Genomic DNA, 14463 nt, shown 5'->3' on the forward strand with positions numbered 1-14463 from the left:
GTACGGGCTGGGGTCGAGGCTGGCTCCGTGAAGCGGGCTGGACTGTGGTTGTTTATGAGGGACCATTAGTTGCTAAAGGTTGGATGTTGTGATTTACTTGTGCTCAGTGATTCTTTTCATTTTATTACCATCAAAGCTCACACAGTGTCTGAAGTCAGCACAGTGAGAATAGCCTCCCTTCCAGTCCATGTTTTGTCCTCCAGAACAGGTTCTGCACTTTTCAAGTTAGAAATGACTTCTTCACAATTATTCATCCAGGAAAGATCTGCCTGTTCTTTACCTGAATAGTATTAGATGCTATGAGAAAAGCATAAAAAGTGTAAACCTGGTATAAACAGTTAAAAAAAAAAAAAAAAAAGGACGGATGAGCATAAAAGCTGGAGGCTGCAGCAGTCAGGGAAAGCTTTATGAAAAAGGCAGGATATTTACATGGGAAAGGGCCTGAAACTTGGGAAGGAGGCTTCCAAGCCAAGAGGAATGATCTGAGTGCAAGTATAGAGCAAACAATGCCTATTTATTACATGGTGAGGAAAAAAGGCCTGAATAAAGAATGTGGTTAGTTTTTAAGAAAAGTGGAAGACAGATTTGAGTAGAGCCAATGTCTAGAGGAACATGAAATTGGGACAACTTTAATCTTGGTAGAGCGGATGTTTCAGAGGGCCACGGTGACATGGTAAAATCAAAATGCATGAAAGAACCGCTTGACACCAGTATTGGAGGGGAGTCTGGACATAGGAAAACCAGTTAGAAACTCTGCGCTAAAGTAGATGCAAGAAGTTGAAAGGGCACTGATAATGGGAAGGCAGGAACAGGTGACAGATGTTTCAGAAGACAGTAAAAGGTCTTGGTGAGCGATAACTGTGAAGAAGGAACATGTTTCCAAAGTTTGAGCCCAATCAGGAGGGACAGAAGGCAGTAAGTTCTGATGATTTCTGAGACTGAATTCATAGCAGGACATGCACAGCTAATTTTAATTATGTGCTAGAGGAAATCTCTAGATAACAAATCCTCAGCACACTTTTCTGGGAAACAGATAAAAATGCAAGGACTCTGTCCTTCATTTCACTCACTTTTCAGGAAAAGAATATTTACAGTCAACTTGAGAAAAGGAACTCTAGAAAAAGATCCAAAATCTCATGACAGGGAAAAATGATACTCTGTGATCCATTTTATGGATCCAGTTTATGATTACATGATCTATAGAAGCTTTACCTCTGTTTTCCACACGTAGGCTGAGCACTCCTCCATGGAGAGCCCCTATTTTCTAGGAGTAGAAAAGAATTAAGACTTACTAAAAAGCTTCTCTTTAAGAAATACCTCCTCATATGCTAATAATTATCAATTCACTTTTTTCTTGTAAGATACAAATATCTTGAGGAAGATTAGACCTATTAGTCATTCAGACCTTCCTGTGAAGTACTTAAATCGAAAACATCAGGGCACAGAGATGAAGGAAGAAAGAATTTTTGTAGCATGTTATTATTTTAAGAGCAAGCAGGCCTGAGAGAGCTGTTGACATTGGAAGGGACCCAGGGAAGGCCAGAGAACTGGACGAGTATCAAAGACAAACCACCGCTGCTTTACAGCTTCGTCCAGGACCCAGGGAGGCGGCCCCCGCCGTCACCACCACCGGGCACCAGCGGGGATAACGGCAACGATGGCTCACACGTAGGTGCCGTTCTCGGTGCCTGACCGTGTGCTCGGCATCCTCCTCCTCACAGTGACTCTCAGAGGAGTTGATATGATTACCGACCCCGTTCCCAGATGAGGAAACTTAACTGAAAATCCCAGAAAAGGTGGTGCCTGTCCATGAAATAGTCTTTTCTGTAATGCAAGAAATTGTCTGTATGGGGCCAACTTTGTACATGGGAAGACAACATCTGAGGTGTGAGGTACCTGAACTCTGAAGTTCTTTGTCTTTCCGTGAAGGCTTCAGGCCCCCTCTCCTCCTCAGACATTCCTGCCACTGAAGTAACCAAGCCTCCTGCCCCAGGAAGGCATCATCCAAAAAGATCCAAGAACTAGGAGGAAGAAGGAGCCCTCATTTTTGTGTCTTATTGCACCAGCCAAAGATGGAACGCCAGTTTTGTTTAATTTCCAGGTCCTAAAAATGGAGATGTTATTTTCTAACACATTGTTTCTTTTTACCAAAATTCCGTACAAGAAACTGAATGTGGCAGTTCTCTAGTGCCCGCAGTGGTGGAATTTTACTGATAACACAGCCCTTTGGTATCTTGGAAGAAGCAAGAGCCTGAAGACATGGGGCTTTAGTCCCAGAGGGGCCACACGCTGACGGAAAGGAAGGGTCCTGGAGGGTCTCTGGACCTCAGGATCCTCAGCTACACAGTGATCACATTCATCAGGCATCCATCCCCCTTTTTTCCCTCTGGTTGATTTGGGAAAAAAATAGACCAACTTATTTCAGTTATTTTAAAAGTTGAATTCAACACTGTACTGTTAATCATAGTAACAAGTAGAGCATTGTAGAATCTCAACCAAAAAGACAGCGTGAATAGAATAATGAATTTAAATTGTGCATTCTCAAGGAGAGCCTATCATTTGCAAAGGAGCAAAAGTTCCTTGGGGGGAATTTTACACTTTTTATTTAATAAAGCATAGACCTACATACATAGTACGTGGACAAAAATGCAGTACATCTACGGTATTAAAATTTCATAGGGAGAGTGATTAGGGGAAAAAATGTCTAAAAAGGCTTCTTGGGGGGACAATAATGAATATACGGCTGAGAAACAATGATCAAAATAAAATGTTTTCGTAATTCTAAAATAAGATTTAAAAGTTGAATTTTTAGAAATAGTGATACATTTTCAAATATTTGTCATTTCCTCCAAACTTTAAGAAACTTCATTTCGAATACGTCAAGTATTTAATTTCAGCAAAATGCAGGCAGATTTAAAAAGACTCAAATGTATGTCAAGAATTAGCTGTTGACAAGGCCAGAACTGGCTTCAAACACAGGCTTCCTAAAACCCATTTGAGAAAGCTCATCCAGCCATGGACCTCGCCCCATAGGCACCATGACCTAGATCCCTATTTCAGAACATGGAATTCAAGGTCTCTTTGGCTTCAGTAGCAAAGCTTATATTGACAGTAAAGCCTGAGGCTGCACTGGAATTGGCTGTACAGCATCAACCACCACGTGCACCTTTCTTTGATGAATATCAACCAGCCAGAAAAGGAAATGCCATTGTTGCCAGGAGTATTACAGTCGGAAGGAGTTGGGAGGACCTGGCTTTGACATGGAAAGGAGTTTAGGGAAATTAGTGCAACAGATTCACCAATATTTTTTAAATAAGCTTTTAAAAAATGTAGTATATGGTAGAGAAGTCCGTAAATCATAAGTGAAAATTGATGCCAAAGTAAGCACACTCGTGTAACCACCTAAATCAAGAACTGGAGCACTGTCAGTTCCATTACCATTACCTTGCACCCCCCTCAGTGACTGTCCTGACTTCTATCCCATAGATTAGTTCTGTTCAACATTATGTTTGTGAGATGCATCTTTCCTGATGCAGACAGCAGCAGTTAATTTTTATTGTTGTCTATTCTGTAATTCATACCTAATGAGGTTAAGCAGTTGTTCACATATTTATCGACCATTTGGATATACTTTCTTGTGATATGCTTGTTCACAATTTTCCCAGTTTCCCATTGGGCTTTTCTTTTTCTTACTAATTTGCAAGACTCCTGTGTGTATTCTAGATGAGGCTTTTGTCAGAAATACGTATTGCAAAATCGTCTCCTGGGGCTTGACTTTTCACCCTCTGAAAGATATCCTTTTTAGTGAGTACTTTTTGTGTCCTGTCTCAGAAATCTTTGCTTATCAAAGGCTATGAAGATATTATCCTAAGTTTTCTTCTCAAAGTTTGTTTTCCAATTCACATTTAGGTTGTGGGATGGTGTGAGGGTAGGGGTTGATCAGAAGCCCTGTCCTGCTCCATGTGAATATCCAATTTAGCCTAGTACCATTTATGGGAAGAACCACCCTTTCTCCACCACACTGCAGTGTCGCCTTCGTGATGACTTGGGGGTCCTTGTACTTGGGGGGTCTGTTTCTGGATTCTCTAATCTCTCCCATTTGTCTATTGTTCTGTCCTTGCATCAGCGTCACCATAAATTTTGATATCTGGTGGTATGATGCTTCCAGCTTTGCTTTTTTACTTCAAAGATGTCATGGCCATCCTTGGTCCTTTGCATTTCCATATAAAGCTTTGAATCACCTTCTAAATTTCTACCAAGCAAGCAAACAACACACAAAACCTGCAAGGATTTTGACTGGGGTCTAATTTGACTGACGTCTTTACCATATTGAGTCTGCCAATCCATGACCAGGTTATTTTTCTCTTTGTAAGTTAACAGATTGTTAGCAGGAGCAATGTCAACCCCAGAAATTATTTTATTAGAAACTCTAACTCTCTTTTTCTTTTGAAGGCCACTCAATGACAAGAATAACAACAGCGGGAATCCAGCTTTGAACAACACCACATCTAACACACCAAGACAGAATACATCTGCTCCTATGAGAAAGCCAGGGCCTCTGCCTTCTAGCTTGGATGACTTAAAGGTGATCATTGCAAGTGGGGTTTATTCACCCATAAGTACCACAAAAATGTAAATGATTTGCCAGATTTGCCTAGCAGGTGTAGGTAGTTCCTAATAGATATTCACCTTTACCACCAATAGGATAACCTTTATAGAGGTACTTTCTTTCTACGTCCATTAAGTTTCCTTTAAAATGACCGGGAATAAATCTTCATTTATTGAGCAAATGCCATGTGCAAGCACCACACCACTCCTCACTCCAGAAGCAGATCTTTTTCTTCCCTATTCGTTGCCATGTTTGGGAGAAGCAGGAAAATGTAACAGTTGAGAACATGATCTCCAGGGCCATCCTTCCTGGGTTCTACCCCCGCTCAGCCTTCTGTTATCTGCGGTAGCTTGCACCAGTGATGCACCCTCTCCCCATCTGTAAAACGGGAATAATAATACCGACACCTCATGTGAAGATTAACTGAAGGAATAAAGCACTTCTGGCAGTGTCTGGCACATGGTAGTTACTCAATAAGTGTAACTGTTAGCATCATCATTTCTGGTAATAAATCTTTTGATATAGTAAAGGAATTACCCTCTAATAACCCTTGCTTTATCACTGGCCTTTCAAGTCCTTTAGGCCTACAGCTCTGTGTGTTTTTGTGTGTTAAAAAAGAAAAAGGAACTGTCCCACTTTCATATATGTAGTAATACGGAGATGTCTGACAGATGTAGGCACCTTTTCCATCTCAAAAGTGCACTGAAGATTTGTGAGAAGGTCATAATACGAAAAAGATCTTATTTGTTTGTACTTCAGGTGTCGGAGCTGAAGACAGAACTGAAGTTAAGGGGTCTTCCGGTGTCAGGCACCAAACTGGACCTCATTGAACGCCTGAAACCCTACCAGGAAATGAACAGCGGTGGTGCTGCTACCAGTGGCATCGTGGCCCTGTCGACATCTGCCATCGTCCCCAGTAACCCAGAAGTTACCATGGCTCTGCCAGTGACAACACTGCAGAACTCTGTGACCAGCTCAGGCTCCACTTTCAAGGGAGAGCTGCCATCCGCTGGATCCAGCAACACAGCCCACGTGGACAGTGTTAACTCCCCGCTGCCCATCTCACCCGCTCCCTCTGAACAGTCCAGTCTCAGCGCCGAGGACGCGAGCGTGGCGGACACGTTCACCGAGATCATGACCATGATGTCCCCGTCGCAGTTCCTGTGCTCGTCACCTCTGCGAGCCGCGAGTACCGAGGACAGCCTCAGCCCCACCAGCAGCACGCTGTCTACCCTGGAGCTCGACGCGGCCGAGAAGGACCGCAAGCTCCAGGAGAAAGAGAAGCAGATCGAAGAGCTGAAGCGGAAACTGGAACAAGAGCAGAAGCTCGTGGAAGTTCTGAAGATGCAGCTGGAGGTGGAGAAACGAGGGCAGCAGCGGCCACTGGAGCCCCCGCCCAGCACCTCGGCCCCTCCAGTCCCCAAGTCAGACCAGGCTCGGGGTGGCACCGCTCCCGCCACCAAGGATGAGGCCCTGGTCCCCGACGGCCCCAGCCTAGTGGCCGGCCAGACCCTCGTTGCCAAAAAGGCCATAGTGATCAAGCAAGAGGTCCCCGTGGCCCCGGCCGAGCCGCCAAGCCTCGTCCCACAGTTTTACGTGAGTTCCCAGGGCCAGCCGCCCGCCGGGGTGCCTCAGCCACAGGCGTTACTGACCACGCGCACCGCACAGCTGCTGCTCCCCGTGTCCGTCCCGGGCTCCGGTGTCACCTCAGTGCAGCTCCCAGTAGGCAGCCTCAAACTCCAGGTGTGAAGTGTGTCTTCTAACTCCTTTGCCTTACAGCTTGCATGGACCAGAAATTGCTGATGGAGATTTCAGAGCTGAGCTGCTTCCTGAGTGCAGCCAAGTCAGGCTTCACGGTTGCAGGAAACGTGTGCACGTTTTGGGGGGGTTATTCACAAACGCGAACAGCTAGCAGTTTTTATATAGTAAAAACAAACAAGGGGTGCTTTTCCCTTTCTGCTGCCTTTCACCCTTAGCACAGTATTATTTTGTGTAGACATTTTAAAATACCAGTGGCATTCTCATAATGACAGCTACTGTCCTGAGTGCTTTTTGTGTTCCAGGCACAGCCTCAGATACTTTAGATGGCATGCTTCATTTAATCCTCCCTTCTCCCAAGTGAGAAAGCCCCCTTCTAGAAAGGAGACCGAGGCCTTCAGAGGTTTAGTAAGTTGTCCAAGGTCAGAGCAGGCGCTCAAGCCGAGGCCTCTGACTGCAGAGCTCTTGCTCTCACGCCCACTCCTGTGCTCTGCCTCCTAAATGTAGTTCTTAAAAGCCACCGCTGAGGTGAAGATGCCTAAACTAAGGAGAATGCGACCACAGATTCAGGAGTGAGGCTGGTGTTGAGAAACGATGAAACACTGGTGAGCATGAAGTTTACTTTTATGCCAACACTGCCTGCAGCTGTTTCTGTGCAACTCGATTATGGAAGGTTTTTTTAAATAAAATGTGGGCCACAGTACACAGAAACCATTTGGAGTCCGGCTCCTCTACCTTGACCACCCGGACAGGAGCGGTCTTATACCCCCGGGGTTAGGAGGCATGGCCCAGGGGCCCTTGGCATGTTCTGAAGTCCTAACTCCCCTGTTGCATCTTTAGAGTGTCTGAAACTGAAAGTCTGCTCTGTGATACAGCTTTCCTAAACATTTGTTTTCCTGTCCAGCTCTTCCATTAGAGTTGATGTTCGAGGAACAGGAATTACGTTTTTATTCTGGGCCTGTGAGCGCCCAGCTCATGGCTGGCTCTCCCATAGGGAGCACATACTGCAGCTTAAAAGCAGGAATTTGCACAGTCAGGCCTCACAAATTTCCTTGCTGCTATTAAAATTATTATTATAACACCTGACCTATTTATTATGTGTAGAGCTGCTGTAGGTTCTTTTGACTTCAGTCTTCTATTTTCCCCAAATTTTCAAATGAAAATCTTAGCCACTTACGAAACAGTAAGAGCATGGAAATAACTGGTCTGGTGTTTAACTCTCTGGTTTCAAACGAAGGTTCAAATTTATGTGCCAGTGAATTGAAGTGTATACCTATAAACATTTTATCTTATTTTTTGTTTTAGATGTGATCCCCAAGTGACCAGTTATTCCACATCTAAACTCTTCATTCTAACCTTGATTTTGACAATTCATTTGATTTTTTTTTTTTTTTTCCTCCTAGACTCCACCACAGACAGGCATCCAGACTCAGCCTCAGATAGCAACTGCCACCTTGTCCTCAGGCCTGGCCCAGACTGCACCTCAGAAACAAGACACTTTCACACCACATGTGCTCAGTCAACCTCAGCAAGTCAGAAAGGTTGGTGAATGCTAATAAGTGACAGACTGTTGCTGATTTTTGTACTATCATCCGCTGAACATTCAACAAGCATCTTTATAGGAGCCTCCTCCGTGGGAAGCTCCTGTTTGTTCTTTTCTGTGATCCATCTCCCACCGGGTGAGCCTTGGGTCAGATGCCATTTGGCTGCAGAACGAGTTCTTTATTACTAAAAGATAGCTCATCTTAACAGTTAAGCCCCTTTTCCAAGAAAAGTTTCAAAACTATTTTTGCAATCCTCATATATAGAATTTTCTAGGTTTTAAAATTTCTTTTCAAAGTAATCATTTTGTGGGGGGAAGAAAAGTGCCCTGGGAAAAGGTATTTGAAGGTGAAAAAGATACTTGTTGAAATGTTTATCTTGAGTGAGATCTTTACATATGTTTAAGAGTTTGCCTTCTCAGGGATTAAGAGCCAGGCGGCCTACGTCTGGCTGTCATTCTGGCTGTCATTCTGGCTCACCACTTCCTCTGTGTTGTGCCTTATGCAGGATTCATGTACCGTCTGAGTGTCATTTTCCCCATCTTTAAAATGATGGTGCTGATCTAGGGCTCAGTGTCCTCTACAGGACTTCTACTAAGAGTTCTGCTAAAGAGCCCCGAAAGTCACCCAGACTCCCTCTTATCCAGTAGGTGGAGCTATGTGCCCATCTCCTCGCCAGAAAAATCTTAAGGCCTCAAAAGTAGATCTTACTATTTTAAACCTTGAGAATGATTAATCCCAGAGTTTTAATCTTCAGTGTAAAAGAACCTCGATAATTAGGTGTACCTGTAGATATGCCCCAGGCTGGTGTGAACTCTCTGGGCTAAGACAACTTGAGGAACAGACAGAAATGACCTCTTGGGACAGCGACAGTCACATTAACACACGTCCTCTCTTGGAATCTCCTCTGAGGAGTGCAGTGAGCAAGGAGTTAGAGGTGGGTCCCAAAATAACAGTTAGTAAGAAACTTAGTGAATATTCAAATGGTAAGACCGTTTTCTTTGAGGTAGGAGAGAGAAAAATAATATATAGATGGATAAAGAAGAAGAATATAGTTATAGAACTTATCACCCGGAGAAGTTATACTGTTTGGAGGGACACACACACACACACACACTTTCATGCTTAAGGAATACTTATACACATTTATAATAAAAATATATAGGTTAAGTTTTTCTCTTTCAGAATACTAGTAGTATAAAGTATATTAAAATTTTTATGAGCAAACCAGTTCTGTGAAATACAGTTACAAAATCAACATTATGGCCATACATTTGCAACAGGCCCTGAAACCTTTGGCTCTTGATGGGAGCTAAACAACACACTTTGTAATTCCACTGGAAGAAGTTCTTACCTCTACCTGACAAAGCAGAAAACAGCTTCTCAGAAGGGAGCAGATTTTAAATGAGGCCTTGCAAGGATTTGGAGAAATTTTCAGAAAAGTGGAAAATTGAGTGTGGCCACAGCATGTGTGGCCTTTCAGTTAGGATGGAAAAGGGACCAGGTAGTGAGAAGGTTGACATGCCAGCCAAAGATGAGGATTTTACCCCAAGAAAAGAAGAGCCAGTGAGTGTAGGAGGGACTCGATTGCAGCTGTGTGTGTGTGTGTGTGTGTGTGTGTGTTGAGACTGTCATCACGGCAGAGGGTTGACAGGCAGGTAGGCGCAGGTAGACAGCAGTGGCAATTTTCCAGTGATGGATAGTGAGGACCGGGATCAGGACAGCAGACCACAGGTCCCAACCCAGGGGGTGTGTCTGAGATGTGTGAGCGCCGAGTTTCAAAAATAAATAAAGGCAAAACCAAGAATTATTTTTGCGCAGAGGCTGGGGCAGTGGGAGAAAGGGGAAAGTTTAATTTGGAACATATTAACTTTGAGATGTCCCAGATGTGTGTTTGTAAATGTTACAAGTGTGGCTTTGGCACTTGGGAGCAAGGCTGGAAGAGAGAGGTGGGCTTGGCAGCTATGAGCTAAAGAGCCCTGAGAGCAGATGAGGAGAATCATACTGAGCTTTCCCACAGCGCACTGTCCCCACTGCTGTCCACGACAGAGACCACTGACGCTGGGGAATCGAAGCCTGTGGGCCACACCCAGCTCCGCCCGTGTCTGTAGGTGGAGCTGTCCTGAGCCGCCCACGCTCACTGCTCACTCTCATCCGGGCTGCGTCGGGGCCGCAGGGCAGGGCAAGCAGTTACAGCAGGTGTTGCACAGCGCCCGGCCCTAAACCGTACGCTCCGTGTGGCTCTCACAGAAAACATTTGCCAACCCCTGTTCTATTTTTTTTTTTTTTTTTTTTTGGCTGCACTTGGGCTCAGTAGTTGTGGCGCACGGGCTTAGTGGCTCCGCGGCACCTGGGATCTTCCCGGACCAGGGCTCGAACCCGTGTCCCCTGTATTGGCAGGCGGATTCTTAAACGCTGCGCCACCGGGGAAGTCCCGAACCCCTGTTCTAAAATGTGGTTTTCTTTATTAGGAATGTGTGTGTGTGTGTGTGTGTGTGTGTGTTGAGACTGTCATCACGGCAGAGGGTTGACAGGCAGGTAGGCGCAGGTAGACAGCAGTGGCAATTTTCCAGTGATGGATAGTGAGGACCGGGATCAGGACAGCAGACCACAGGTCCCAACCCAGGGGGTGTGTCTGAGATGTGTGAGCGCCGAGTTTCAAAAATAAATAAAGGCAAAACCAAGAATTATTTTTGCGCAGAGGCTGGGGCAGTGGGAGAAAGGGGAAAGTTTAATTTGGAACATATTAACTTTGAGATGTCCCAGATGTGTGTTTGTAAATGTTACAAGTGTGGCTTTGGCACTTGGGAGCAAGGCTGGAAGAGAGAGGTGGGCTTGGCAGCTATGAGCTAAAGAGCCCTGAGAGCAGATGAGGAGAATCATACTGAGCTTTCCCACAGCGCACTGTCCCCACTGCTGTCCACGACAGAGACCACTGACGCTGGGGAATCGAAGCCTGTGGGCCACACCCAGCTCCGCCCGTGTCTGTAGGTGGAGCTGTCCTGAGCCGCCCACGCTCACTCTCATCCGGGCTGCGTCGGGGCCGCAGGGCAGGGCAAGCAGTTACAGCAGGTGTTGCACAGCGCCCGGCCCTAAACCGTACGCTCCGTGTGGCTCTCACAGAAAACATTTGCCAACCCCTGTTCTATTTTTTTTTTTTTTTTTTTTTGGCTGCACTTGGGCTCAGTAGTTGTGGCGCACGGGCTTAGTGGCTCCGCGGCACCTGGGATCTTCCCGGACCAGGGCTCGAACCCGTGTCCCCTGTATTGGCAGGCGGATTCTTAAACGCTGCGCCACCGGGGAAGTCCCGAACCCCTGTTCTAAAATGTGGTTTTCTTTATTAGGAAGAGCAGAAGAACAAATTGATGGGCAAATATTTATTCGCTACAGGTTTTCACAAACTCAGCATCCAATACAGTTCTTCCGTATCAGAGACCACCCGCTCCAGCGGTGCAGCAGCCCTTTATCAACAAGACAAACAGCAGCATCCTTCAACCCAGAAGCACGCCACTTCCGTCCCTGCAGAACGGCCCCAACCCTCCCAACAAGGTAACCCGGCCCACGGGGCAGCTGTGCCAGCACATACAGGGTGCAGGTTCATCCCAGAGCCCCGGGCTTTGGGCCTGGATGGCCGAGTGTCAGCATTAACGGGGGGAAACAGCCGAAAGTCCCGGGATAGTACTTGTTCCGGGGCAGCTTAGCCGTCAGCACAGCGAGGGTGGCCCGGCCCGCCGGCGCCTCAGCCTCACCGCCCAGGATCCCTGGGAGGCCAGCCTGCCTCCGGGCTGACTCTCCTCCTCTGTCTGCCGCAGCCCGGCTCGCCCCCTCCGCCCCAGCAGTTTGCGGTCCAGCACTCTCTGTTTGGGAGCCCGGTCCCCAAGACGAAAGACCCTCCCCGCTACGAGGAAGCCATCAAGCAGACACGCAGCGCCCAGTCTTCCCTTCCAGAGGTAAGGAGGCCGCAGCTCTGAGGTGGTGGGTCCTCTTCAGCTTGAAGCCCTGGTCTAAGATGGACTTGCCTCAAGAGAGACACAAGTTTCGTGACTAGGAGCCTTGCTTGCCTTTTAAATGCTATTTAAAATCAAAATATCATTCACTTTGGAGACTCCCAGCGGTTTTCAGCAGCCATATAACCTGCAGTTCTATTTACTCAGAATTTCAGTGTTTGTTTGTCTTTAACTTCTCCTGGGCTCCAGAGGCGGGTTGTGTTAGGGACAGATGTGTGTATGTGTGACCAGGGCACGTATTTTATACAGGACCCTTTTCTAAAGCCACCGTTTGTCAGGCCAGCATCAAACTGACCCTCTCCTGCCCGGATGGCCTTCCAGACTGCCCATCCCCCTCTGCCCCAGCAGGCAGGTTCACGCAAGCAGCTCTGCTCTTATTTTGAGCAGATGCACTTCGGAAGGGACAGACTGAGGCCCTCCCAGCCCCTCCATGTACTGATTCCTGCCTGGTAACCGTGCGTCCCTCTCCTCCGAGCCTGCCTTGTTGCTTTGATAAAATAGGAGGAGCCGCACCTATTCCAGAGATGGAAAAAGGTAGAGCTCCTGCTTGTAAAAGCATCTGGCCTCCGGTGGGCGCCGAGAAACGACAGCCTCATCAGACCTTACTCTGAACGGTCCTCCTGGGCTCGCTGCCTATTTAAAGCGTAAAACTCAACTCGCTTTCAAGAAAGAACCCCGGCCTCACAAGAGGATGCAGGGAGTGAACCTGATGCCACTGCATGGGTGCTGACAGTGGAGGGAGAGGTGTGCTGATCAGAGGTAGACCCTCTGCTCTCACAGCCACAGCAGGTGCCCCGGCAGAGTCGTGCTGCTTCCCTCGCTCCCACAGTCCCCATGCAACTACCCGGGGCCTCCTCGTGCAGGGGGGCGCGCGGGGCCAAGGACTCAGCACTTCCTGCGCAAGCGGCAGCTGTGCCGTGGCCACCGTGACCTATGTGGTCGCCCCAGCGAGCAGCTGCAGACACTGCTCCATAGCGGCCAGAGTGCCTGGTGTGGCACACTCACACAGGGCACGCAGGGTGCCGGGGCAGACTGCCTCCTCGAGGAAGCAGACGGTTTCCACGTGCTTCGTCGCATCCACTTACTGCCGAAGGAAGGGGACTAACTGTAAAATGTTCCTTTAGTTCCACACTCAGCCGGGGCCCCTATATGTGAGGAAAAGCCACATTTCAGAACTAGGTTTAATATTTGCAAAAAGAATTGAGACAGATGGTGCTGGCCTAGGCTGTGCTCCCCTTCGTCCATCCAGAAGGAACATATCTTCAAGAAAATCCTTCCAAATCTGGCTCTCACGTATAGGGTACATTGTACCATTTCCTTCACCAGTGTGACGACAACAATCATCCTCTCACCTTAACCTAAGAGAGTTGATTGGAATCCCTGCCCTTTGTCTGTCTCTGGTTCATGCATACAGGCTGAGGGAGTCACGTGCTGTTCAGATGAGGAGCTAGCTGTAGTTCCTCTTTATATACCACTGAGCATCAAAGTCCAGGGATTCTGAGGTTTTTAAAATACATTTACTCGGACTTCCAATTCCACAACTGGCTAATAAGTAAGGCCCTACCAGTTCAGTCTTCCCAAAGATAACAGCTATGAAGCCTGATCATAACACAAAAAGCAATTCTATGAAGTCACTGAAGAGTGACTAGAAAGAGTCATATTCTGATGAGGGGTCTGCACTGAGAGGAAGGGAGTTAGTTAGATGGCATGAGTTCCATCTTTTTGCTGCTTTTACTCTGGGGTCAAGCTAAGTGGTGAGGTTACTGGTAGAAAAACCACAGCCTTTATGCCTTGGGAAACCAGAGGACTGGTTCTTTCCCTTCTGGGTTGCTCTCAGCTGAGAGAGGAGATGCCCAGATTCTGTCTGCCCACATCTCTGCCTGACCCCTAAGCCACATAGGTATGGAGTAGAGTCATAGCAGATCAGCTAAAGACAAAAGGTCTGACCTGAGATTGGAACTTCTGCCCAAGAAACATTTTGAGGTTCAAGTCCAACCCAAGTTAACCACCTACTAAAACAAAAGAAACCATCCATCTGAGAAAAATGACAGAATACAGTCTCCACGATTTGATATCCGTGACAGCCGTTCATAACTCAGCAATGTACAAAGAATCAGGAAAATGTGACCCTTTCTCAAGGGAAAAAGGCAATCAGCTAAGACCAACCCCCAGCTGATTTGAATGTTAGAATTTGCACACAAAGATTTTAAAACAACTATTATAACTATCCTCAATAATGTAAAAGAAAATATACCTGTAATGAAGGAAAAGATAAAGAATGTAAGCAGATACAGAAATGCTTTTTTTTAATGCATGGGAATTCTAAAACTCAAACTTAGTGTCTGAAATGAAAAAAATTATAGATGATCTTAGCAGAATGGAGATGGCAGAGGTAAAAAAGTGAACTTGAAGAAAGATCAATAGAATTTATCCAATCTGAATAACAGAGAAAAAAAAAGATTTTAACTCATTATTGACCATGGGATTTTTTGCAGAAATTAATGCCTGTGGCTGGCAATTTTTATTTTGGCCGGCCAAAAATTAATTC

General features: G+C 46.4%; 1 protein-coding gene and 1 long non-coding RNA gene across 15 annotated transcripts in view; one reads left to right on the top strand and one right to left on the bottom strand.

The window, feature by feature from the left end:
• The window catches only part of MRTFB (myocardin related transcription factor B), a 201477-nt gene that overhangs the window by 175207 nt on the left and 11807 nt on the right, over window positions 1-14463 (top strand). For 12 of the 13 annotated variants that reach the window (XR_003683183.2, XR_003683181.2, XR_003683182.2 and 9 more), the window contains 5 exons: window positions 4453-4585; window positions 5369-6352; window positions 7771-7908; window positions 11299-11457; window positions 11721-11858. Coding sequence is in view for 7 of the 13 variants with exons in the window: in XM_055090870.1 (XP_054946845.1) it covers window positions 4453-4585; window positions 5369-6352; window positions 7771-7908; window positions 11299-11457; window positions 11721-11858 (1552 nt within the window). In the remaining 6 variants the exon portion in view is untranslated. The remainder of the gene's footprint in view (window positions 1-4452; window positions 4586-5368; window positions 6353-7770; window positions 7909-11298; window positions 11458-11720; window positions 11859-14463) is intronic. The other variant, XM_028499823.2, reaches the window with a different exon arrangement.
• LOC102983998 (uncharacterized) overlaps window positions 1-14463 on the bottom strand; it is a 79392-nt gene that overhangs the window by 19830 nt on the left and 45099 nt on the right. The window lies entirely within an intron of this gene.

Source organism: Physeter macrocephalus, chromosome 14, assembly GCF_002837175.3.
Source record: "Physeter macrocephalus isolate SW-GA chromosome 14, ASM283717v5, whole genome shotgun sequence".
NCBI lineage: Eukaryota > Metazoa > Chordata > Mammalia > Artiodactyla > Physeteridae > Physeter > Physeter macrocephalus.